Source organism: Triplophysa rosa, linkage group LG2, assembly GCF_024868665.1.
Source record: "Triplophysa rosa linkage group LG2, Trosa_1v2, whole genome shotgun sequence".
NCBI classification, from domain to species: Eukaryota; Metazoa; Chordata; class Actinopteri; order Cypriniformes; family Nemacheilidae; genus Triplophysa; species Triplophysa rosa.
In genome coordinates this window covers 13,968,526-13,993,162 of record NC_079891.1, presented here as the reverse complement: position 1 = coordinate 13,993,162, position 24,637 = coordinate 13,968,526, and the positions used below count along the sequence as shown (strand labels likewise).

The 24,637-nt window shown below is 36.2% G+C and overlaps 3 protein-coding genes across 3 annotated transcripts; 2 read left to right on the top strand and 1 right to left on the bottom strand.

The window, feature by feature from the left end:
* Nucleotides 1-114: 114 nt before the first annotated feature.
* Nucleotides 115-6,188, top strand: polk (polymerase (DNA directed) kappa). The gene is given in 15 exon segments (XM_057359307.1): nt 115-193; nt 441-638; nt 893-1,012; nt 1,164-1,316; nt 1,395-1,526; nt 1,612-1,756; nt 1,897-2,094; nt 2,263-2,387; nt 2,480-2,646; nt 2,770-2,802; nt 2,926-3,022; nt 3,618-3,789; nt 4,359-5,378; nt 5,496-5,550; nt 5,631-6,188. Coding segments are annotated over 15 exon segments (2,760 nt in total). The 5' UTR covers nt 115-139; the 3' UTR covers nt 5,722-6,188.
* Nucleotides 6,189-6,832: 644 nt separating this feature from the next.
* ankdd1b (ankyrin repeat and death domain containing 1B) lies at nt 6,833-15,894 on the top strand. The gene is made up of 15 exons (XM_057361089.1): nt 6,833-7,046; nt 10,133-10,233; nt 10,687-10,785; nt 10,861-10,959; nt 11,045-11,149; nt 11,305-11,409; nt 13,134-13,232; nt 13,362-13,460; nt 13,572-13,670; nt 13,776-13,874; nt 13,957-14,055; nt 14,148-14,255; nt 14,605-14,806; nt 15,046-15,177; nt 15,781-15,894. The coding sequence occupies exons 1-15, from the start codon at nt 6,872-6,874 to the stop codon at nt 15,834-15,836; spliced, it is 1,677 nt and encodes a 558-aa protein (XP_057217072.1). The 5' UTR covers nt 6,833-6,871; the 3' UTR covers nt 15,837-15,894.
* Nucleotides 15,875-22,786, bottom strand: poc5 (POC5 centriolar protein homolog (Chlamydomonas)). The gene is made up of 13 exons (XM_057361076.1): nt 22,680-22,786; nt 22,083-22,166; nt 21,496-21,640; nt 21,319-21,408; nt 20,580-20,764; nt 20,324-20,500; nt 19,058-19,162; nt 18,134-18,313; nt 17,832-17,997; nt 17,290-17,438; nt 16,897-17,013; nt 16,558-16,734; nt 15,875-16,472 (listed from the first exon to the last, which is right to left on the bottom strand). Exons 2-13 carry the CDS (start codon nt 22,164-22,166, stop codon nt 16,326-16,328), a joined length of 1,722 nt encoding a protein of 573 aa, XP_057217059.1. The 5' UTR covers nt 22,680-22,786; the 3' UTR covers nt 15,875-16,325.
* Nucleotides 22,787-24,637: the final 1,851 nt, after the last annotated feature.

Sequence of the window (24,637 nt, the reverse complement as noted above, 5' to 3'; positions counted from 1 at the left end):
AATACTGTACGCATAACAGGTGGCCCTTTACGAATGTAATTATTTTCAAAATAGTTTGTTAGGTATTTTAGTTTTTTAATGCAACTATTTCGCAGCGTTGTTCACTATGAATAACAGCAGGTGGCGATAGAGATGTGTAATGTGGGTTTGTTATTCTTTAGGAATAAGACGTTCAAAAATGGCGGCGATCATGGCAAGTGACGAGATAAATATTATTCTTTGCGTTAAAAATGCGTCTCACGCTATATGTTTATGCGATGAATTCGATAATGTCAAATGAGGTGAAATGCAGTGTGTTTCCTAATGTTTGTCTCAACAGCGTAGAAAAGTTTTCATCAATACTTTGATCGAAGTAGAATAAGTTTTGTTTTGGCCTTTAGCATTCATGGTTGTAAGCTTGTCGGCATTGAGTCAATACATGTACTGATTTTACTACTTAGAAAAGTTGGCCAGGTGGGTTGAGTGAAAGTAGCACAGCACAGATGAAACAGGCTGAAGCAGACATGGAGCATCAGGGTGCTGGGAGCAGTAAATCTGGAGAAAATGTCCTCTCCAGCATCGCTCTCAATGATAACAAGGCTGGTATGGAAGGACTGGACAGAGACAAAATTAACAAGATCATTCTGGAGGCTTCCAAGGTTTGCTGAAGCATTCATTTCTGGACATGAACCTTTCTTCAACATATAGACAAAACTATTTTAACATGTATAGTATTGTAATGTAAGAACATCATTTTTAAAAGTACACATTATTCTGTTAGGATGTTATAAAACTAGATGTATAATAATTATAAAAGTAACATTATACAATGTTGCTGTCAAACAAGTAGATAACCAGCGAACAGTTAGCGTTTGTGTTTTTTAGCTTTTGGATTTGTTGTTTTGAATGACAGGGATCAAGGTTTTATGAGAACGAAATTAAGAAAGATCGACAGGTGAATCAGCGTATTGAAAAGATGATGGAACAAAAAGCCAAAATCACTAAAGAGCAGATGAAGCAAGCGCAAGCTGAGGTAAACATCAGTACTGATTTTAATAAAATGTGGTGTTTTTTGTAAACTGTATTTTTACTGTAGAATTTTACATCTATCATTTGTGATAATTTGTTAGTTGGTTTACCACAGAATTAGATTCAGCATCTAAGCAAGAGGTTTTGCACTACAGGTAGACAAGCTGACGTCTGAACTGGAGAGGAGGCGAGAACTGGACCGTGTGATAGTTCATGTAGACATGGATGCATTCTACGCGGCTGTAGAAATGATGGACTGCCCAGAGCTGAAGGACAAACCAATGGCAGTGGGATCCATGAGTATGCTGGTGAGAATCAATGCTAAAATCTCTCAGAACATATTTGCATATCTACAGTAACATCATTAAAAAGGTTGTCATTGTCAGTCTACCTCCAACTACCATGCTCGGAGATTTGGTGTACGTGCTGCCATGCCAGGTTTCATCGCTAAGAAACTCTGCCCAAACCTTGTCATTGTGCCCACCAACTTCGACAAATACAGAGCAGTGAGTGCTCAGGTATGTTTTTATCTTATATCTTAATCTGATATATGATGATGATTCAATTCTCATAGCTGTTGTTTCCTAAATGTCTTTCTCAAAGGTACGGGAGATATTTTCAGACTATGATCCGCATTTTATGCCTGCGAGTCTGGATGAAGCTTATTTGGACATCACTGAGCATCTGGAGCAGAGGAAGCACTGGTCTGAGTCCATGAGAACACATTACATGTGTGATGCCAAGAAAGGTGCGTAACTGAGTAGTGGTTGCATTTGGGATAAATGGCCACTGTTGTGCTTTAGTTTTACATAGATTTTGATAATAAAAGTCTGTCTTTATATGTGCCATTATATTAATTTAATTCATGTGTTTCGTTCGAATTAAAAGAGAGTCATCCAGACATGCCCGCGGTTCAGTCAGAGAAAGATGAACTCTCCCCTTTGCTGTTTGAGGACAGTCCAAGCTCTTCCCCTTCTCTGTCATGGGCTGATGGAAAAGCAGTGGTGTTTGGGACGAGTGCAGAGGAAGCTGTGAGGGAAATGCGCTTTCACATTGAGCAGAAAACATCTCTAACAGCCAGTGCTGGTGAGGAGTGGATGTTTCTGATATTTTGCTTAACCAATGTCAAGGAATTTGTGATGGCAGTCATTATTTTTGAATTTCTGTTTGGTGATATTATTCCTACAGAAATTACAGATTTTAATTAAAATCCACAATTTGTGTAAGAAGTGGCATATTTTTTCTCTGTGGTAGGCATTGCTCCAAACATGATGCTCGCGAAAGTGTGCAGTGATAAGAACAAACCGAATGGCCAGTACAGAATTCCTTCTGAGAGAAAGGTTGTGATGGATTTTATGAAGGATCTTCCTGTTAGAAAGGTCTGTCTGACATTTTTTCCTCATGTCTCAAAATTTTGGGTTAATTTAGAGAAAGTTCTTATTAATGTATCTCCGTGTGTCATTTACTGCAGGTATCTGGTGTTGGTAAGGTAACTGAGAAAATGCTGACTGCTTTGGGTATTGTCAGCTGTTCCCAACTTGGCCAGGAGATAGCGCTACTATCCTTGCTTTTTTCGGAAACTTCTTGGCATCATTTTCTTCACATATCTCTGGGTTTAGGCTCTACACATATTGAGAGGTGTTGAGTGCTTATTCTTTTGCATATGTTACAGTTACAGACATATTTTGCAACTTTATTTCTAATACTGTACATTACAGTATTATTTTAGTATTTAGTAAAGTTTTGATTTTGTTGTTTTAGGGACTCTGAAAGAAAAAGTATGAGCACTGAAAGGTAATGTTTTCAGATGCATCTAAAATTGAAACAGTTCAAAAGACTTTTGTCTTCAATTCTTTTTTATTCCATATCCTTCTACTCCTATTTCATTTGTGTCATCCACAAACATATTTTTTGTAGGACGTTTGCGGAGATGAGTGATGCAGAGGAGCAGTATTCTCTTTGCAAGGAACTCTGTCATGATCTAGCCCAGGACTTACAGAAGGAGGGTCATAAGGTACACAGAGTATAGAGTATTTCTTCTAAAATTTTGCTCAGTATTTTAGATTTCCTTTTTTTGACAGGTCTAATATACAGTACATGATTACCATAAGATGTTCTTAATGTGTAGGTGGTAAGGCCCTCAAGTGTGTTTATTTCTGAGGTTTAGGCAACATCTTTAAAATGGTCTTTTGTTGCTGGATGTATTGTCCAGTTAAAACATACAGGCCCTGTTTCACAGACAAGGCTTAAGCCTAGTCCCAGACTAAAATGAATGTTTGAGCTGTTTTAACTGAAAATACCTTGCCCTGACATATCTTAAAATATGCTATGGCCATTTTGACCAGTAATGTTTCTTTTCTAAAGCTTTTTTATAAAAGCGACTAAAATATACTGATTTAACTAAGGCATAGTCCTGTTTTAAGATAATCCTTGTCATTGTGTATTATTCCTTATCTTTTGAAAATCTTACCAATAGCCTATCACATTCAGGTGATAAACATTCAGGGAATGTCAACCTAATTAAAAAAAACACAATTATTGCAAATGTCCAATTATGTAAATTTTTGTAAATTGCCCATTATATCGATTTGTTTGTGTTTTAACTACAGGGGAAAACTGTTACTTTGAAGTTAAAGAACGTCAAATTCGAAGTGAAGACCAGAGCATTTACATTGCAGTACACTGTCTGGACTGAGGAAGAGATCTTTGCTGCTGCTAAAGACCTCCTCAAAGTTGAGATTGACAGTGTCAGCCCACAGCCACTGAGGCTAAGACTCATGGGTATGCGTTTCCTGATGTTTTATTCTACTACTTTTATTTATTTATACATTTGTAACATAATTTAAAGTCATTTGCACAGCGAGTTGATTTGGAAAACATTTCTGTTTGTTGAAATCAAATCAAATATTGGCCTAAAAATGTTGCCTTTCAGAAATAAATTTGAATAAGTTAAGGCAAAAAATACTAAAATAAAAATAAATTAATCTGATATAGGAACATAAAATAAACAAATAAATAATAAAATGACCAACGCATATAACTAAATTGCTAAAAATCTAACTAAAATTAATGTAAAAACTAATTTAAAAACTAAAAACAAAACTACAATAACTTTTTGTATCAGTAAACAGTCATCATATGTAGACCTACCCTGTTTATCATGATACATTTTTAAAGCATTTACACCGTTTGTCATCTAGGTAATAGATTAGGGTAAATACATTTTAAGATGTATTTCTATGGATTCCATTATTTTTTTTCCTAAAAATACTTCGTTGTTTCAACTATAAAATTGTGCTTCTGTCATTCGCAGCTTCTTCTCATGAATGAAAAGATTTGTTTTTCTACAGGTGTTCGTGTGTCCAGTTTTATTAATGCTGAAGAGAAAAAGCCTCTTCAGAGGAGTATAATGGGATTCCTGCAGAAAGGTGGACCTGATCCAAGCAGCTCCATGCAGTGTCCTGAATCTGCTCTCAAAGCAGAAGCAAGCAGTGATGCCAGATCTAGTGGAAGTCATCTAAAGACCACTGAGATAAGCGTACTTTCTGTCCCTGAGCAAACACTTAAATCCAGAGGACATCAACAGCAATCGTTTTTTCAAAAAGCGCAATCAAAAAGAATTCAGCAGCAGGCTCAAACGTGTGTAAATGAGGTCACGTCTGGTCCAGCCACGACAAACAAAACTGCTGAAACAGCTGCTGCTACGCAGACGGATCTATCAATAACAAACACACAATCAAACACAACATCAGCTGCTTTATCAAATATAAAGACATCATTTGATAACACCTCAACACAGTGTTTCACCTGCCCTGTGTGCAACAGGGAGATGAAAGCTGCTAACCTCGTAGCCTTCAACCAGCACATTGATGAGTGCCTCAAGGGCAGTGCTATAAAGGATAATAAAATCACAAACATGGATGCAGATGAATGCAGTCAAGAGAAACGCAAAGAGCTCTATAGCAAACTCCCTCTGTAAAGCAAGGAACCATTCTGTAATGGAGAAAAGCCATCCATTAGTATATCTGTGCCAGCGGTGGACAGTGACGAAAGCTGTAATTTCAGCACATCGTTTTTTAACCGAAGGACAAATGTAAATAAACAGCCTTTTTTTTCTCACAAGGAAACTCGTTCTTGTGAATCTAGTTCTGAAGCTTCCCACGTAACACATATTCCTGAGGCCGTCACCATGTTGTCAGATGACACGAAGGGCCCGTCTTTGACGTGTCCTGTGTGCAGTCAGCTGCAGAGCACTGATGACCTCACTCTCTTCAACCGACATGTGGATATGTGCCTTAACCAGGAAGTGTTGCTGGAATTTAGAGGATGTCATTCACATTTGGATCACTCTGATGCACCAGCACACAAGAGTAAAAACTGTTTTTAAGTGATATTAAAATTTACAACAATGCAAAGAATTACATTCGATAATGATGAGTTAATTAAAACATTAATTAATGTGGTATGTAACATTGTTTTGTCTTTAGCAGACCAACCACAAGACCAAGGAGGATTTTCTAAAGCGAGAGAACAAAGCAAAAGGTAATTCATTTAGCAGATTATATATTTTTTAAGGAGTAATATTTATATTACTTAATGTTTATTTTTGTCTTTAACCACAGGCAAGGATCACATGCTCTTCCTCCGGCTAAGAAGACTAAAGTGTTAAACACAAAACACACCATTGACAAGTTTTTCAAAAGCAACAACTGACAGACTGTTTAATCCCTAAACTGAGCCGAACAGTGTATTTTATTAAAGACAACACGCGTGAATTTAGAACGAAGAGACATGATAAGCCCCGATGCTTTTCCTGCTCTACCTCAGGCACAATGTTGACAGCAAGTCATTGTAGATAACCTGTATTTCATAAGATGACACCTCTTAAGAATGTCTTGTAGGGTTGTTTTTGAGTATACTTTTTGCATGTATTTAAATAATATATTCTCTTAATAATTATGTAGGTAAGAACATGCATGTTAATTGTGAATAATGAATAATTGTGAATCATTTATATTAGTAAAAACTGATACGTGTATGCAGTTTTTAAAAATAATTTTATTCTATCCATAAATACAAATGACAATTTTGATATATTCATACTGTATTATGAACATGCAAGGCACTTTATCGACTAAATTAAGTTTTATACATCATAATTGTACATTTTTTTTCTCTTAAAATAGAATTGCATTTTTACTAAATGTATCATGACATTTGAATCTGGAATTATTTATAGTTGTATTAAAATGTACTGTTAATCTTAATTGTGTTGTGTCTTGAATGATGGAAATTTAAAATAAGCTTTCAAGACAATGTTTTGTGTGAAATACACTTACAAATAAAGGTTCTTCACAGCGATGCCGTTTTTGGTTCCACAAAGAACCATTCAGTCAAAAGTTCTTTAAAGAACCGACTCTTTCTTACCTTTTTATAATCTGAGGAACCTTTTACTTTTGTGAAACAGAAAGGTTCTTTGAATGTTAAAGGTTCTTTATGGAACCATTTAAACAAAAAATGGTTCTTCGTAGAGCACCTTTATTTTTGAAAGTGTAATGTTTTTTTCTGTAACAGAAATTGCACTTGTGAATGTAGTCCTTTTTGTTATTGTACTTCCTACTGTCCCTTCCCGAAATGTTTAGTAAAATTATATTTGTGTTGTTGTAAATAATTGTACAACCATATAACTTTATTCCCATTGTTCCACAATATACAATCAGTGCTTGAAGCAATTTACTTAGGTAGGAGCAAATGTTCTTTGGGCGTCAGCTCTCAGTGCAAACAAAGCAATCCACCAGACTTATTTTACAAAACACAAGTCTCCAAGTCCGAGTGAAAGAGCTTGTGAAACTTCTAAAATAGCATGGATAAAAGAGCTCTGGCACTGAGGGACTACATACTGAAGAACCCTGTTTGGAAAAAGGAGAACTTTAATCCTAAAACATGGTTAAAATCAAATCAATACGTTAATAATTTCACTGAATTCATACTGCAGAAGGACTTAGGTGAAGATGGCGGCTATGATAATACTGAGATGTGTAAGTATAGACTTTTAAAAATGAAATAATGTTGAACCCTTAAGATGTATGTTGAAATCTTCGTAATACAGTTTTCCATATTAGTTCACTCTCAAAAAGGATGTGTTCATTATTAACACACTGTTTGTGTTATGCTTTTTAACATGTTTGAATATTTTGTATTTGATCAATGAAAGGGACAACACAAGTTGAGTTAAAAGACAAAATGTGTTATCCCAGAATTAAAGGGGTCATATTGCACGGCTAAAACGAATATTATTGTTTGTTTTAGATGTAACGCAATGTGTATACACCATTTAGGCCCGGTTTCACAGACACGGTTTAGCTTAAACCAGGACTATGCCTTTGGTTGAATTAAGATATTTATGTCGCTTTTATAAAAATACCTTAGAAGAATACATTACTGGTGAACATCTTGTGACAAAACAATGGCACTGATATATTTTAATATACTTTGGGGAAAGTTACATTCAGTTTAGACAGGTCTCACATTCATTTTAGTCTGGGACTAGCCTTAAGCCTGGTCTGTGAAACCGGGCCTTAAAGTTTAAAAAACGTTGTATTTTCCACATAACGTGCATGTTTGTATCTCCTCTTTGCACCGCCTCTCTAAAACGCGCTGATTTTTTACAAAGCTCATCGCTCTGAAAAGCGAGGTGTGCTATGATTGGCCAGTTCACCAGTGGGTAGTGATTGGTCAAATCCTGCAAGCATTTCACGGTAATGTAACGCCTCTTATCATATTCGGAACATCAGGTTCCAAAGCAATTGTACTGACAGACGATACAATGAGATTTACAATTATGCCCACCTTAACTACGTGTAGATTTGGGCGGTCTTAGTCAAATCATGTTACGAAGTTACGTAGAGTCGCCGAGGTGTGGTTACACGAGGCGTTTCAGGCAAGTCTGGTTGAGCATTCGCTTTTAGATAGAATGCATATTTTGTTTCCACACTTTCATTTGTGCAATTTTACGTGTCTAATACATGCATGGGCAACTTATAACACACCAAAAACACAGAAAAGCACGTAATTCTACCATATGACCCCTTTAACACCGAGATTTGTATATGGCTCTTTCTTCTTTGGTACACAACAGATGATATTTTGAGAAATGTCTCAGTGGTTTTTTGACCATACAATGAAAGGGTCTTGTTGTTTGGTTACAAACATTCTTCAAAATATAAAGTCATACATGTTTGGAATGGCATTAGGGTGAGTAAATGATGAAAAATGTAGAGATACTAAATTTCTCCACGGATACCGTTAGCCGATTGCCAATACTGTTAGTATGGTGGTTATATTAACTCGCATTAACGAAATACTGAAGATTAAATTAACATTTCCTAACTTTCTGAAAGTTATTAATTCTTATAATATCTTATAATTATCTTATAATAATGACAATTAATATTAAACATCAAACTGGTGATGTTTCTTAACATTTTCTATACACATGGGCGATTATCCGGACAAGGATTATCTAGTTAAATTAGCATATTTAAGTCGTTTTAAAAAACATACCTTACAAACAGACATTACTGTGTGCATCTTGAGACAAAACAATCACGCTGATATATTCTAAGATGTGTCAGTGCAAGTTGTTTTGCACAAGACATCTCTAACATTGAAGTAGTCTGGGATTAGCCCCACAACACAAATTCAACACATTTTTGTGTCCTCTTTTGACAAGACATATCGGCCCCGATCATCAGCTGTTTATCAATATCTGATGGTATGAAAAAAATACTATTATCGGCAATACCGATTATTGGCTGATAAATCGGTTATGGATGCGCAATCCCTTTGAAGAAAATAGGAATGCAAATGTCCAAATTATTAATTCCAGTTGAGTATTTAAAAGGGGTCATATGGCACGAATACGTGTTTTTCTGTGTCTTTGGTGTGTTATAAATTGCCCATGCATGTATTACACACGTAAAATTGCACAAATTAAAGTGTGGGAACAAAAGATGCATTCTATCTAAAAGTGAATGCTCACCCAGACCTGCCTGAAACGCCTCGTGTAACCACACCCCCACCCCCACAAATCTAGGTCAGTTCGTGGTATGATTTGACGATGACCTCCCAAAGCTATACAAAAGTAAGGTGGGTGTACCTGTAACATGGTAAGAGGCATAACATTTCCGTCACACGCTTGCAGTATTTGACCAATCACTACGCACTGGTTAACTGGGCAATCATAGCACACCTCGCTTTTCAGAGCGATGAGCTTTGTTAAAAAATCCCTGCGTTTCAGAGAGGTGGGGAAAAGAGGAGAAACAAACACGGTATGTGGAAAATAAAGCGTTTTTGAATCTTAAATCGTGTATACACATTGCATTACATCTAAATCAAACGATAATATTTGTTTTAACCGTGTCATATGACCCCTTTAATATTTCATACAATGAGTGACATGAGTATGATACTGTAATTTTCATACAGATTACAGTCACTTTTTTCAAATGCATACATTTATTTTAAAAGAACTGAATTTATTTACACTGTTAACTTGTCTGGCAACGCATTCATTTGTCACACTAGACAGTGTCTTCAGTGCTTCACAAAGTAAACGCCCAAAACAAACTGTGTACTCAGTGATGTTTACACATACTTACGTACACCAAAGGCACTTTATCAGGTATTTTATTAGATACCAAGAATTCATCTGTACACAGTAAAATCGCCAGTGTTACAAAGGTCAAATTAACACACAGTGTATATATAATCCACACTCTCAAAGTGTGGATTATATAAACACTGTGAGAATTATATAAACACTGTGAGTGTTAATTTGGCCTTTTTTAATTAACACTGGCGATTTTGCTGTGTACATACATGTGTATTAAGTAATATTTTGCTATGTATGGGAATTTAAAAGTTTACATTTGTCCTTCACTCACTCAACTCTTTTCCCCATTATGGAACTGCAATTAAAATTTGCAAATAGTATCAAAATTACCATGCTGTTTGGTATGAATAGTAATAATTGAATATATACATTGTTGTACATTTAATATATACCGTTGTACCACAACCATCTGATGTCACTTTACCATGGTGTACTGTTTTCTAACCACAGTGCTGGAGGCAGAGAAAGAATTTATTGAAGCAGCAAAGAGAAACGACGTGGAGGGGATGAAGCTTCTCGGGAGAGGCATTAATGTCAATGTCAAGAACGTGGTATGTAAACAAAGTGCTCTTAAAGGGATAGTTCACCCAAAAAATAAAATTCTGTCATGATTTACTCACGCTCTTGTCTTTTCAAAACTGTATGGCTTTCTTTCTTCTGCAGAACACAAAAGAAGATATTTTGAAGAATGTTGATAACCGAACAGCGGTGGCAGCCATTGACTTCTATTATATGGACACAAAACCAATGCAAGTGAATGACTGCCATCACTGTTCGGTCAACAACATTTTTCAAAATATCTTCTTTTGTGTTCTGCGGAAGAAAGAAACTCAAAGGTTTGACATGACAAGAGGGTAAGTATATGATGAAATAATATTCATTTTTGTGTGAACTATCACTTTAACTCAGTGTTTAGGGAACACCGAGAACACTACACATAGTAGATACAGATACCTGAATTTGTTCTGTGATCTGAGAGCACATTTTCTTGTATCCCATGTCAGCACGGGCGAACTGCTCTTCATTACGCCGTTGCTTTCAGAAACGTTGAAGCTGTCGATCAACTCCTTCGAAGGAGAGCCAGACTGGATTTACAAGATAAGGTATGTTAGCGCAAACATTAATGATTCACAGGGTGTCGCTGACATCAATAAGGTATTTATACTGTTTTTCTACAGCATGGACTAACTTCGATTCATTTAGCAGCATGGTTTGGCAGTTTGGAGATCTTAAAGTTACTTGTGCAAGGTGGAGCTGACCAAAGCATTGAAAATACAGTAAGTGTTCACAACTACAATTAACTTGAAGTTTTTGTAATGCTGAACATTTAGAAGTCATTAGTGAAAATAATTTTGTGTTCAGGAAGGAATGAACATGATGCACTGCGCTGCTATGAACAATCACACTGATATTGTGGAATACATTGTTAATGACCTGCAAATGGGGGAACTTGACAAAGAGGACATAGTAAGTAAATGCATTATTCTTATACAATCCAAAAAACAACTGGAATCCCAATATCAGCAAGGGCCAGAGAATGTTGAAAATGTTAAAACAAAACAAAAAACAAGAGTTTAATATTGTTACGTTAGTCATCATAGCATATGTTGTTTTTCTGTCAGTATGGTAATAGGCCTTTTGTCCTGGCTGCAGCACACGGATGTGTGAAGATGCTGCAGATGCTGATGGAGGAGCCTTACAACATGGCCACCGTGGAGGAAAATAAGGTTCACTTATTTCTAATATTCAGCCAAGAATAAAAAGTAAATTAACCCCTAAATATAGCTTTTTGTGAATAAATAAAAACAACTTTAGGTGACAGGAGTGCTTTTGAATACCCTTACTGTCACAGTTACGAGATGGAAGAACCCAAGCGCAGGCAGGCGTGAAGGGGTAACAAAACAAGACTTTAATAAACAAACAAAAACCCACGATGGGGTGCAAAACAAAACCGGAACTAGATAAACGGGAACAAAACCAGAACTCAAAACAAAACACTTCCCATGAGAGGGCAAAAACTAAACAAAATCTAAAACAAGACAAGGTATAATCACACGGCAGGGGAAGCCAGGGGAAGCTAGGGGAACACGAAACACTCACAAAGTCCAACAGGACCGCAGGTTAGACCAGGTACACGTACACGTACATACACACACGCAATCCACGAACACAAGACAAAGAAACAAGAGGGTATTTAAAGGGAAGACAAACGAGGGATAATTAACACAGGGCAGGTGTGGGTAATAAAACACCCAGGGAAAGATAACAAGGAAACGAGATGGCGGGAACAAATACGCGGACCAGAGAGAAAGAGTATGGAAGGCCGAAAGGACAATAATCTCTCTCACCACATAAAACCTAAGGCTTTGTCATGGCTCTGCTACAAGACCAAGAATAAACATGACATGAAAAAGCAGAGTCATGACACTTACAAAAAAAGGTTAAGTTAAGACGTAAAAGTAAGGTTCAGGTGTATAAGTATACTTCATGTAGTAAGTATACTAATAACAATGTATTAGTAGTATACTTGTAATTATACTTCAATAATTCTTGGGACTAAATTGTCCAACTTTTTACTTTCACTATATTTTACAACTAAGTTTTTCATTTGTACTGCAACCATACTACAAATGAACTTCAGATAATTTACTAGTTCAATACTTGTAATACATTTTTAGTTTATAAAATTACACTTAAGTATACTCTCAGTGAACTACTAGTTTAGTCTTGTTTATACTGTATGTATACTTGTAAGTTTTTTGAAAGTGAACGTAACATTATGCTTTTAGTTTACTATTTATATTATTTGTGCGCTTCCTATAAAAGTGACAGTTCACCCAAAAATAAAAACCTGTCATCATTTACTCATCATCTTGTCATTTCAAACCTGTATGACTTTCTTTCTTCCACAAAACACAAAAAAGAAGATATTTTGAAGAAAGTTCAATAAACCTAAAGGATACATTCTCATTTCTTTATACAAGAATAGAATACTTTTATTGCCATTGTACAGCTGCACAACAAAATTATTTTTCTTTACACATACACACATTGTACTCACAGAGTACACATATTTACATAATATAACAGATGTAGATATATAACAACTGTAGATCCATAAGATACACACTGTACACATCTTTACGATGTAGACTGTTGTCTGTATTAAAGTATTGCAAAGAATGTTATGTGTGTTGAACAGATAAAAGTTGGAGAAATAAATATCAGTATAGAGACATAGTATTATTGCACAGTATACAGTAGTGGGGGAATGTTGATGCAGTGAAGTCCTCAAAGTTACATATTAATATACCAATAGCACACTTGAATAAACTTTTCCCTTAAGTATTTAATATTTTGTTAATAAGGACTTTTATTATGTAATGTGCTAATGTTCCTCTTAAAAATATGTTTTAAAACCAATAAACCCATCTTTAACTCTTGTTGACAGGTTGGGGACACGCCTCTACACCTGGCTTCCAAGAACGGTCAACGCGAGGCACTGCAGCTCCTACTAGACAATTTTGACATTCGCAATGAGGTCAACCAGGTAAAAGGTCCTGTAGCATACAAACCAATTTCGACACATGCTGAATGACAGCTATGCCAGAAGTATGCATAAGAAAAGCAAACACATTCCCACATTTATTACACAGAATTTATTTTCATGCGTGTGTAGGCTGGGCAGACCGCACTGTATCTGGCCGCGGATGAGGCTCATGAGGACTGTGTACAAACCCTGCTCGAAGCCAACTGTGACCCAAACATCCTTACTTTAGTATGTACTTAGAAGTGATGTCCTCCTTGACAGATATTTTTACAAAATGTTTTATGTATTAAACTACATACATTAAAATGTATGACAAACTATGTATTTGTCAAATTTCAGAACAAGAGCAGCCTTTTGCATCCCGTTTGTGAGAGAGGGCACTTTCCAATTCTAAAACTCCTCATTGAAAGTGGAGCTCAACTAAATGCTCAGAACCAGGTGCTCAGTATCAATTTATTTCATATGTTTTAAATATTTTACCTTATAATGGATAAATACAGTAATGCTAGATTTAACAATCAAGATTTTTTTATATAATTATAGCATTTGGAGACTCCATTCCATCTTGCAGTAAAGAACTGTCATATTCCAATAATCCACACCTTGTTAGAAGCCGGTTGTGATCCAAATATAACAGATCAGGTGCGTTCCTTTTTCATCCTTTCTGAAATTAAATTGGTTATAGTCTTCCCGTGTTTTAGAATTGAATCATTTCCCCTTTTAGATGGGCCAGACTGCATTGCACATTGCTACCGAGATGGGCAAGGTGGATGTGGTTGAGATGATTCTAAAAGCCGGAATGGATCTGGAAATTCAGGACAGGGTGACAAACTATGTGTAAAATTAGTTTCACATTGTGTATTTATTTATTTAAGATTATGCAAAAGGTTTTATACTTTTTGTTGTCTGTCATAGCAAGGTAAAACTGCTCTTGGAGTGGCTGCGAGGGGAAACATGGTGATCATTGTTGATATGATCATCAAAGCTGAGAGATATTTTAAATGGAAACGGCAATTGCAAATGGTGGGTATTCAAATTTACAACATGGACTAAAGCAAACTTTCATGACATTTGTTTTCCTCTTAAAGTTTGTCATATCCTTCTATAACCTCAGTCACTTTCTATTAAACCCAGCTCAACAGTGTCAAAGCATGTATAATTTCTTTCTTAAATGTCACCACATCAGATTTATTTGCATAAGGATTGGATATGTCAAAAATGATTGATCTCATTGTTAATACAGCACAACAAACGAGAAATGCAGCAAACACAAACCAATAATATTGTCTGTGCTGTACGTATATCCATGCTAATTTCACCTCCTGGCCTCTGGACCTTCTCAGAGATTGACATTATTTCATTACCCTTTCAGACTAATACAGATGCTCTCGAGAGCCTTCACAGTGAATCACCATTGACGTTTAAATTAGATCACTCCCCTGACACAAAGCAGGTTCGTGGTATTATATGGGACCTTGAATATAAACATCTCAAGCGAAATGACTGGAAGAATTTGGCAGAGGTCTGGGAGTTCACAGAGAGCCAAGTGGCCGCCATAGAGGAGCAGTGGACGGGTGAGGCTGTTTGAGATCAGACCTTTATACAATACAAAATAATCTTTGCTTTAGAGCTGACCCCAAAAAAAGCGGTTTAGCAGACAATTTCACTTCAATAATTGATGGATGAATTTTTAATGGATCAACTTCATTCTTTTCATTCACAAAGTAATTTCATTGTTTAATGTAAATATTTTACACTTTTTTTTGCCAATTCCCATTTCATGATTAACAGGTCTCATAATGTATGTCTCCAGGTCCTAACAGTTTCCAAGAACATGGAAACAGAATGTTTCTGATCTGGCTTCATGGAGTCTTAATAGGAGGGAACAGTCCGTTCAAAGGCCTGTATGAGGGACTGCTTTCTGTTGGGAATACAAAGATTGCTGGTAGGAGGTTTTAACATATAGATTAGCAAGATATTTATATATTATTATTCTTTACTTATGTCTGAAGTTGTTATAACAGTGTGGTAGGGGCAAGGCTTTGGCTAAATCATAATTTAAAATAATTCACTAAAAATATATATTTTTTTACTTCAAAAGTCTTGAGTTGATTATGTTGCCACTGCTACACACTTACAATAGTATTGTAACTATAGTAAATTGATAAACTGAATAGAAGAATAGTTATAGAATAGAATTATACCATTTTTGAGACCCCTCTAAAGTTTGGGAACCTCTGCTTTATAGTTTTAGTGCTTTATGGCTGGAACTTAGAGGAGACCACGCGTGATATATAACAAACTCCTAAAACACCCCAAGATCCGAGATGAAAATGTCACATTTAAATTGTGTACTGGGCCGACCCACACACACAGTATGCATTACTGCTAATAATCAATTCAGAATGTCCTGCTTATTACTGCTTGTAATTCAGAATGTCCACAAACAATACAATATGTTTATAAAATATACAGTATGTGACTATTTTAATTGTCCGGTAACTTACTTACTCAGTTTTTATTGTATACATTTTTCTTTAATTCCTAGAAAAAATAAGAATGGAAGGAACAAACACGGGCACACGGAAGTGCAGAGTTTCATGAGGCGCTGCACAGAAATAAAGAATTATGAACACAGGAGATCCAGCTATGTACTTTTATTAATGAACATGGATTAAGGTACAGAACAAATACAGCAGTTGAGTGATCTGAAACAATGAATAATACAATTGTTACAGATTATGTCTTTGTAATTTCAAAGGGAATGTTCAACCTGCATTTAAACATTATCAAGTAAATGGTTACATTTGGCAAACCGCAATAATAAATAAAATCATTCCTTAATAAATAACGTTTCATCATTTAAAAGTATACAATTTGTCAACTAGTATAAAAACAATATAGTATAAAAACCTATCTACGTTTGTTTAGCACAAAACATAAACCTAATTAATAGCATGTTAATCTTACAAAGTGATGACAGTTTACCCCAAACCATTAATAAAAATCATATGGGGCTACTAGGTGTACAGCTGTGAAGTGGTTTTCCAGACTAGAGCCTGACAGACAAATGAACGGGCGTGTGCATGTGTGTTAGTCCACTACTTTGATGGAGTGGATGTGAAAGGCAGAGGAGGAGGGGCCTCTGGGCTGACTGGAGGATCTCTCGCTGCTGGAGACAGTTTGACTCTGCAGAGCAGGCCGGGGAAACTTAGCTGCTATTGCTTGGCCAACAGTGAGCTAAATACAGGGAAAAGACAAACATATGTGCTGAAATCAAACTATTTTATTTTAAAATGGTGATGTTTGTAATGTTTCTTAATACCTGAGTGACAGGGTGGTGTCTTTCTACGATAACTGAACTCATAGGAGGGGCCACGCCCATGACATGCATAGCTGAAGCGGGACGGCTTGTCCGATTACCCTCTGCTCTTCCTCTCAAACGAGCAGTTACCATCTTAGAGGCTTTTTGCTTCCCAGCGGTTACTATGCGTGCACTTGTCTAAAGAAAATATTTTAGAGACAAGCAACAGCAATGTCATTACAAGCGCATTGTTGTAGGAACAGTTATTTCTCAACTAACAAACGAAGCTGTGAAATATATTTCAATCAATAATGTCAGCAGGTTCAAACTCAATTTTGGGCCTGAAGTTAAATTCGGTACCTGTCTGAAAGAGCTTGTACTTCCCCATGGTGGTACGGAAGAGTTCGCCACTGTGGTTGAGAGAAAGGGTTCTTTTCTTGATGCTGTGCCTGTACCAGTCTGACTAAGAAATCGTTCCTGAAAAAAGTCCGCAGTTTTTTTGTTTTTAAAAAATCATTCTTCTGACAATAAAATGAATGATTTTTAGAACTATTGTTTGGTTTAAAAATTTTGAAAGAAAAGAATACATTCATCCACTGGTGCTCCATCAAGCCTGATCTTCAAATGAATTGCATCTCATCATACATATGATGCAACAACATGCAAACTATTACAGACAAAGAAAAACGTGACTGCTTGGGTACAAGGAATCAATTAAGATGGTATCCAGCCAGGTTGTTTCCTGCGTCTCACCTCCTCTGCATACTCTGTACTGCTATGGGAGGGGGGCAGCTGTATGGGAGTCTCTGTGAAAATTGGACTGTGCCGTGCAGACGAAACAGTCCGTGGTGGTTGATTGGCTATTGAGCTGGTCCCTGGCTCATCCGATGGAGATGGAGCATCTACAAGAACATAGAGACCAGATTAATGGTGCAATCTGGAATGCTGACATTGCATCAGGACTCATCTACTCCTTCTTGGAAATACTACAATGTTATTCGGAGGATATAAAAAATAAAATGTATTTATTTTACTGCACTGCATTTATTTTACAATTACAGTCTCATATCAGAATTCATGCTTAAAACCTCAAATTCTCTCAAAAATGCTATTCTGGTAGGTGACTTAGTAATACTACAGAATGGGGTTGTACTTGTTTACATGAACACTAATCATTTTATGAGCAACACAAAGCATTTATTAAACCTGAACTAGTTACCATGTAATATAGTTGCCAGATATTAGATACTATATGCAATTATGAAAATGGCTTAAGAAATTCTGTATTTTCTCACCACGGTCAAATCTGCTCACTTCTCCGGTGTTAAACATGCTAAGGGCCTCGATGTTGAGCGCACAGACCCCTCGCATGAAAGCTTTCTTCATCGAGTCCTCATAATGCTCTCGCTCCATGTGCAGCCTTTGGATCTCAGCTTGAGCTTTTTGGAGCTCCTCTACGTGCTGACAAACACACACATATACTTTTAAATATCTTAACATCCACGTAATATCTTACGTAATGTGCATCACTATGCCTATAACCCGGAGGAAATGTCTACGCTGCCAAAACTTAAAGGCTTGATTGTACTGCTTTCACCTGTGCCATCTTAGCTTCATACTCTGCAGAGAGCTGCACGCAGACGTCCTCTGCTCTGGCACAACACGCTTTCTCCACACGCTCACGCCACCTGTTCTGGATGAGTGAGTGCCAGCCTGCCCACACCTTCCTCTTGAGCTGCAAATGATAGTGCTGTTCGGCCAACTTGCCCCCGTGATCCTGGAACACATTGCCATTAAGACCAATTGAAACTGTATTCTAAATGGGGTGACTGCATACAAATACATTTAGGGTCATCATTCTTTACTTTTTCTAATGTTTTAAAAATAAATCCATGGACTCATCGAATAACACAATTGTTTACAAACATATATATCTGACAATTTTTTTATAATAAATCAAAACTCTGTTATATATTACCATCTTCAAAATACTTTTGTCTAGAATTAGCAAAAATGTACTCTTGGCATGTTGACAAAGTTCCCATCTTTTATGGACTGTTATTGCTTTTTATTTTTTGTTGTTTTGTTTAGTAAATTAAGATGTATTGTCAAACATTCAGACACATCTTAGCTTTTAAAGATCATGAAAAACATTTAAAGTCAAGTCACCCTAAACTTCTGAACAGTATTGTAACTCAATACTTCCTAAACAAGATGTAATCTACATGCATTTAAATAATTGTTAGCAGGGCTGGAAATGGGGAGAATGCAGTCCAAAGTAAGAATTTTAGAGGGGATGGAGTCCCACCTCAAAATGTAAAGGATTTCCATCTTTTATCCATAACATGGCCCTGTGACAGATGCTCTAATGAACTTCTCAGAAAGAAGAGACAGAATGGAAAACACAAGTCTCCAAACTATGAATAAATCTCTCCCTCAGTATGACATGAGTAAACAACAGTGCGTGAATAATATCTGGCCTGTGTGTGTGTGCTGTCAGTCTGTGTTGCCCCTGTCTCACCTCCTCTCTAGCGGCACAGTGCCGCAGTCTCCACTGGGTGAAACTCCTCATCAGCTCCAGCTTCTCCCTCTGCCTGTCAACTGCCCCGCTCAGATTCACAATCACCTACAAAGAGCGAGATGACAAACACACAGACTTAAGTTTGGAAAAAACTTGAACACATCAGATAAAAACTGGTTAATGCCAACACCCTAATAAAATTCTCTACAAAGATGATGTATTATCTAAATATGTGTGTATTAGTCTCTGTGCTTAGATAATGTTTATTAACGGCATTTTAAAGAATAGTGGCCTGTATCACGAAGCTGGTTTCGGTTTTTACCCAGGTAAGTTCGCGTTTAGTTTGAGCATACTCCGAGCTTTCGGACTCAAGAAAGTGGATTGGTTTTGAGGGGGTTTTGTCGCCATGGTAAATTAGGCTACACGGCTAACCTGCTCCAGAGCAGGTTTTATTCTGGGTTAGCAAATCAGCTTTGAGAAAATGACGTATATCTGACGCATTGAAGCCACTCCCCATGTATCTCTCCCTCCAAATTAAAAAAAGTTTAAAGTGATAAGATGTTAGAGGGAAAATCTTTTGCTGCTAAGTGTTTATTTGTATTGTATATTTACATTTATTGATTATAATTGAAAACACGTTCATATAATTATTTTATGAGTAGATTATTAATATTAGTTAATTAATATTATAGCATTTAAATTAATATAACTATATTCGTATAAAAACAAACTTCAATATATAAAGCATTTTAAAGTAATGAAGCATAAATATTATCTTTTGATCTTATTGTAAACCTATATAAATAATTTAAATTCAGTTGATTCTGTATTGATATAGTCAGCAGCTGCCTTCTCAAACTTTCACTGCAGCCGTGTTTATTCCTGCCTTGTAAATGTGTTTCAATTCATGACGTTTTTTCATAATGATCTCGCCATCTTCAACAGAAAAGTGAATTGCGCTGATACTCGCGAGAAGTCAATCAAACTGACGGTGCTTACCATGTACCGTGTGATTGGCGGTTTGCTGCAAGTGTCACACTTTCAGGTGCACGCGCCTCACAAACTCTAGATCAAACCTGAGTTGACAGAGAAAGTTTATACCAAGCGTTGTGCTACAGCTGACCCTGATCTAATCCAGGTTGGGTTTGTCTGGTTTTGTCAACTCAAAACTTACTCTGCAACCTCGCTTTGTGATACAGGCCATAGGTCTATTATTTCAAAACACCTATATTTAAAAAACAAACTATATTACAATATGAGTCACACCTCATCTTTCCTCTGGTTAGAGATCTGATAGGTGTTGAGCAGGTCTTTGAGACTATCCATCTCAGCGTTTACAGCTGCCACGTGGGCTGCGTGTTTCTCCCTCTCCCTCTTAAGATCCAGTCTGTGCTGCTCCACAAAGGCCAGTTTCCACTTCCTTAGCTCCATCATCACATTATTCTAAACACAGACCAAGAAACAGTTTTAGTAATCTGCTGTATGATGACACATGACAATGAAATCCTACAGCAATGGCAACCTTAAGGTTTGCGCTCCAGGTGTCCAAAATGTTCTCCATCCTGTTGAGATTCTCTTCTGAGATGAACATCTTAGTCATGCTGGTGATTAGAACATCGGGACTGGCCTCTCTAGATCTGTCTGAACCAGTTTGTGTCCGCTCTGATCTTCCCTCAGACACAATAGATCTGGCTGCCATACTCTCACCTATAGCAAAAACAGTATTATAAAACGCGGAGTTATGGTCCTTGATTCTGATTGGCTGGGCCGAGTTCTAAGCCGTTATAAAATACCCCGATTTATAACAGCTGACCGCATTACATAGCCTAAATATCATTTTATTTAATTTATCTTATGAAACCTTGCTACTACGCATATGGAATAACCGTTCCGCTTTGCGTCGTGCCACAACGCACAAGCTGTTATAAAATGCACAGTAACCCACTGCTTCTTGGGGCTTATTGCTTTATTATGAAAGTGGTAGTTTAGACAACCAAATTGATTTAATATTAGATATTAAGGCAGCTAGTTTCTAAGTTGATTTGGAACCATAAATTGACTTATTTTATTTATATTATTATTAACAAATTTAATTATGAATTGAATATTAGGGTGTTACAGCATATTGTGCCTTATACTTAAATTACAGTGGTTAAATCAATGTAACGCAACATCTTGTAGTTTACTGATTTTATATTCTCTAAACTTAAAATATAAAAATCACTGAAGGTTTTCCATAGTAAATGCTATAATGGCTTTACCCTCAGATGTCTGACTTGGTGGTCTAAATTCTTCTAGGTGATGAGTTACCCTAGCTGATGGCACCACAGTGTTTAAAAGTCCTTCATTTTCTGAAATAAAATGAAAGATAATACAGAGATGGCGATACCTAGTTATCAGTCAGTCTCTAATACTGAATTGGTAAGGAATCGTTTTACCTGCATGAGCTTGAACTGGTGTATCAATTTTAGTCAAAAGCTGTGAATTCTTGGAAAGCTGAGTTGTGTTTAACAGGTGTGATGGGAGACTTGTTTCATATTTGGGGGTCACCACAGCATACCGAAGAAGTTCTTCATATTCTTCCTAAAAATACAAAAGAAAAATAAGCAAGTTATTATAGTTTTGATTTTAGTTTTATTGATATTTTTAATAAGCTTTTATGTTTAGATTTTTAGTTTAGCAATTTTGGTATATGCTTTTTTGTAATTTTATAATTTATTGGTTTATTTGTAATGTTGCTATATAAGATTAATTAATTTTTATTTTAGTTTTATTTTATTATTATAATTTTACTGCTTTAAACATTTCAATTTTTCCTTGAGTTCATTGATTTCAATGAACAGGAACGTTTTCAAAGTTTTATTTTAGTAAACTAAAATACTAAAAAAATTTAGTAATTAAAATAACCTCAAAGAAGACTACAAAATTCCCTTAAATTGTAAACGATCATAGAAAACCACATTTACTGAGCCTATATATCAGAGTGCATTTGCAGTTATATATGATAGTGGAGATGAAAGATCACCTGAAGTTCAGAAGAAACTGAGCTGCCTCTGTCTGAATCTCTTGGTAACACTGGACTGTTGCGCCCCCCTTCATCAGAGGACATCTTAAGTACAAAATAAACGAGGATTTAAATATATTGAAGAATCATTTAAGACCAATAGAGGATAGGATAGAAGCACTTGTCTAACTCTACCAGATTACATCATTTTAAATATAGAAACCAAGACAACTCGATCAGTTAATAAATGGTATTCAACATACAAAATATGACTAACAAATTATTCCTAAAATATTCAAAGAACAGAGAAACGTTGAAGGGTTTCTATGTAAAATCAGCAGCCGCTGTGATTGATTTCTCGGCTAGGTAAGAAAAAAACTTTACTTTGCAACTTTTATACTTTATAAAGTTTATCATAATGCAAACAAATATACGACCACAATCGTAGTTTAATGTCACGCAGTTAGACCCTGTAAACAACACCCAGTTGATACTAATGTCAATGGAAAAGTTAACGTTACCTTCCTTCCTGTTAAGGCTGCAGCACTGTTAGCATGCTATTTTGGCTACATCGGACATAATATTATGTATTAGGGAAATAAAGCTGTAAGTGATTACCTTTTTCTGGAAAGTCGTTTCTCCGTTAACAAACTAGAATGTGTACTGACAACGAAAACCATCAACATACCCACTCTACTGTTAAAAGCACTCTTTCAAACTGCTAGCTGCTGCAGTAAAAGCTGATTTGATTGGGTGAGAATTTGGTGCGTCCGTTTTGGCTGTTGTGATTGGATGGAATGTTTCCGTAGTAACGGAGACGCGGAAGCGTGTGTTGCGTCTACTGTTTGTGATGGCTGATGCGAAACGATGAAAATGTTAAAGGAACACTTCACTTTTTTTGGAAATAGGCTCATTCTCCAACTCCCCCAGAGTTAATAAGTTGAGTTTTACCGTTTTGGAATCTATTCAGCCGATCTCCGGGTCTGGCGATAGCACTTTTAGCATAGCTTAACATAGAGCATTGAATCAAGGGGAGGAATTAACGGATGCTCTGCCCAAGCCGTCTAACATACGTCATTTAAAGGGGTCATATGGCGCGATTATGTGTTTTTCTGTGTCTTTGGTGTGTTATAATTTGCCCATGAATATATTAGACACATAAAATTGCGAAAATTAAAGTGTCGGAACAAAAGATGCATTCTATCTAAAAGCGAATGCTCACCCAGACCTGCCTGAAACGCTTCGTGTAACCACAAGCCCACTAATCTACGTCAGTTCGTGGTATGATTTGACTAAGACCACCCAAATGTATACGCAAGTAAGGTGGGCGTAACTGTCAGTACAATTGCTTTGGAACCTGATGTTCCAAATATGGTAAGAGGCGTTACATTTCCGTCACACGCTTACAATATTCGACCAATCACTACCCACTGGTTAACTGGCCAATCATAGCACACCTCGCTTTTCAGAGCGATGATCTTTGTAAAAAATCTGCGCGTTTCAGAGAGGCGGAGCAAAGAGGAGATACAAACATGCACGGTATCTCGAAAATACAGTGTTTTTAAACCTTAAATCATGTATACACATCGCATTACATTTAAAATAAATGATAATATTCGTTTAGTCGTGTCATGTGACCCCTTTAAGATGGATAGTCATTACAGGAAGGAAGTGCATTTTCAGATTTTAACTAAATGTTGTGTAGTAAACTCATTCACTACTCAATATTCTCATATAAAACAGTCTGCTTTATTAATACAAATCATTAAAAGCCCTTTCTTAACCAGCCCTCTCACTAGAGGGTAACATAAACCAAACAAATGTAATCAAAATTGGAAAAAAAATCAACTTAACCGAATCAACTCAACCCAAACGAAAGATAACAATATTTGCTGCAATATTTCATGAAAAGGTAGGCATTGTCATTTTTAATTTCACTGGGACTTTAATTATTTAAATTTTTATTTAGGTCAGTGAGGGTAGTCGTAGTAGTAGTAATAATAGTCATAAGATTTGTTCAAGCTCTTTAACCATTTTGGACATTGGAATCAGATGTTCACCGAAGCAAGTAACATCCCTATTTATGCAGGAAATCCTTCACAGGCAGCAACAGCTGTCATAAAGCTGCTTATAAGCATTACATTTTTTTTAAATGCTTTTAAGGATTTCATCAAAGCTCAAAACTAAGACAGGTGGTGTCATGCAATTACTGTGTTGGGATTTATGTCAAAAGTCTATAATTTCTGTTTGTGCAACCTCAGGGATGATTCAGGGAGCAAATGAAAAATTGTTAGTGCATCTAGATATTCTGTTTCAATTATTTCTATATGATTCACAGTTGTATATTTGTAAAATGTACTACATAATCTTAATGATCTATAATAGAAAGATTTATTTAGATTGACAAGCATTATTGGACAAATTTATGTTGCCTGGTGTACAGGAATACAACAGAAATAGTTTAAACTTTTTGACACTCATATTGAAAAAGACATTGTCATAAAACAGTTTTTAAAAAAGAATCATGCTTGAATTAAATAGACCACTTTGGAAGTTTAGATGATTTAGATGTGGTA

Excerpts from the sequence above, each read along its gene's own strand:
- poc5 (XM_057361076.1), bottom strand. The coding sequence starts at position 22,166 with ATGTCCTCTGATGAAGGGGGGCGCAACAGTCCAGTGTTACCAAGAGAT. Across the intron at positions 20,765-21,318 it reads ACCAAGTCAGACATCTGAGG|GTGAGAGTATGGCAGCCAGA; the intron begins GTAAAGCCATTA and ends TTTTTGCTATAG. Across the intron at positions 20,501-20,579 it reads CCTGGAGCGCAAACCTTAAG|AATAATGTGATGATGGAGCT; the intron begins GTTGCCATTGCT and ends GTCTGTGTTTAG.
- ankdd1b (XM_057361089.1), top strand. The coding sequence starts at position 6,872 with ATGGATAAAAGAGCTCTGGCACTGAGGGACTACATACTGAAGAACCCT. Across the intron at positions 10,234-10,686 it reads ATGTCAATGTCAAGAACGTG|CACGGGCGAACTGCTCTTCA; the intron begins GTATGTAAACAA and ends ATCCCATGTCAG. Across the intron at positions 13,233-13,361 it reads TTCGCAATGAGGTCAACCAG|GCTGGGCAGACCGCACTGTA; the intron begins GTAAAAGGTCCT and ends ATGCGTGTGTAG.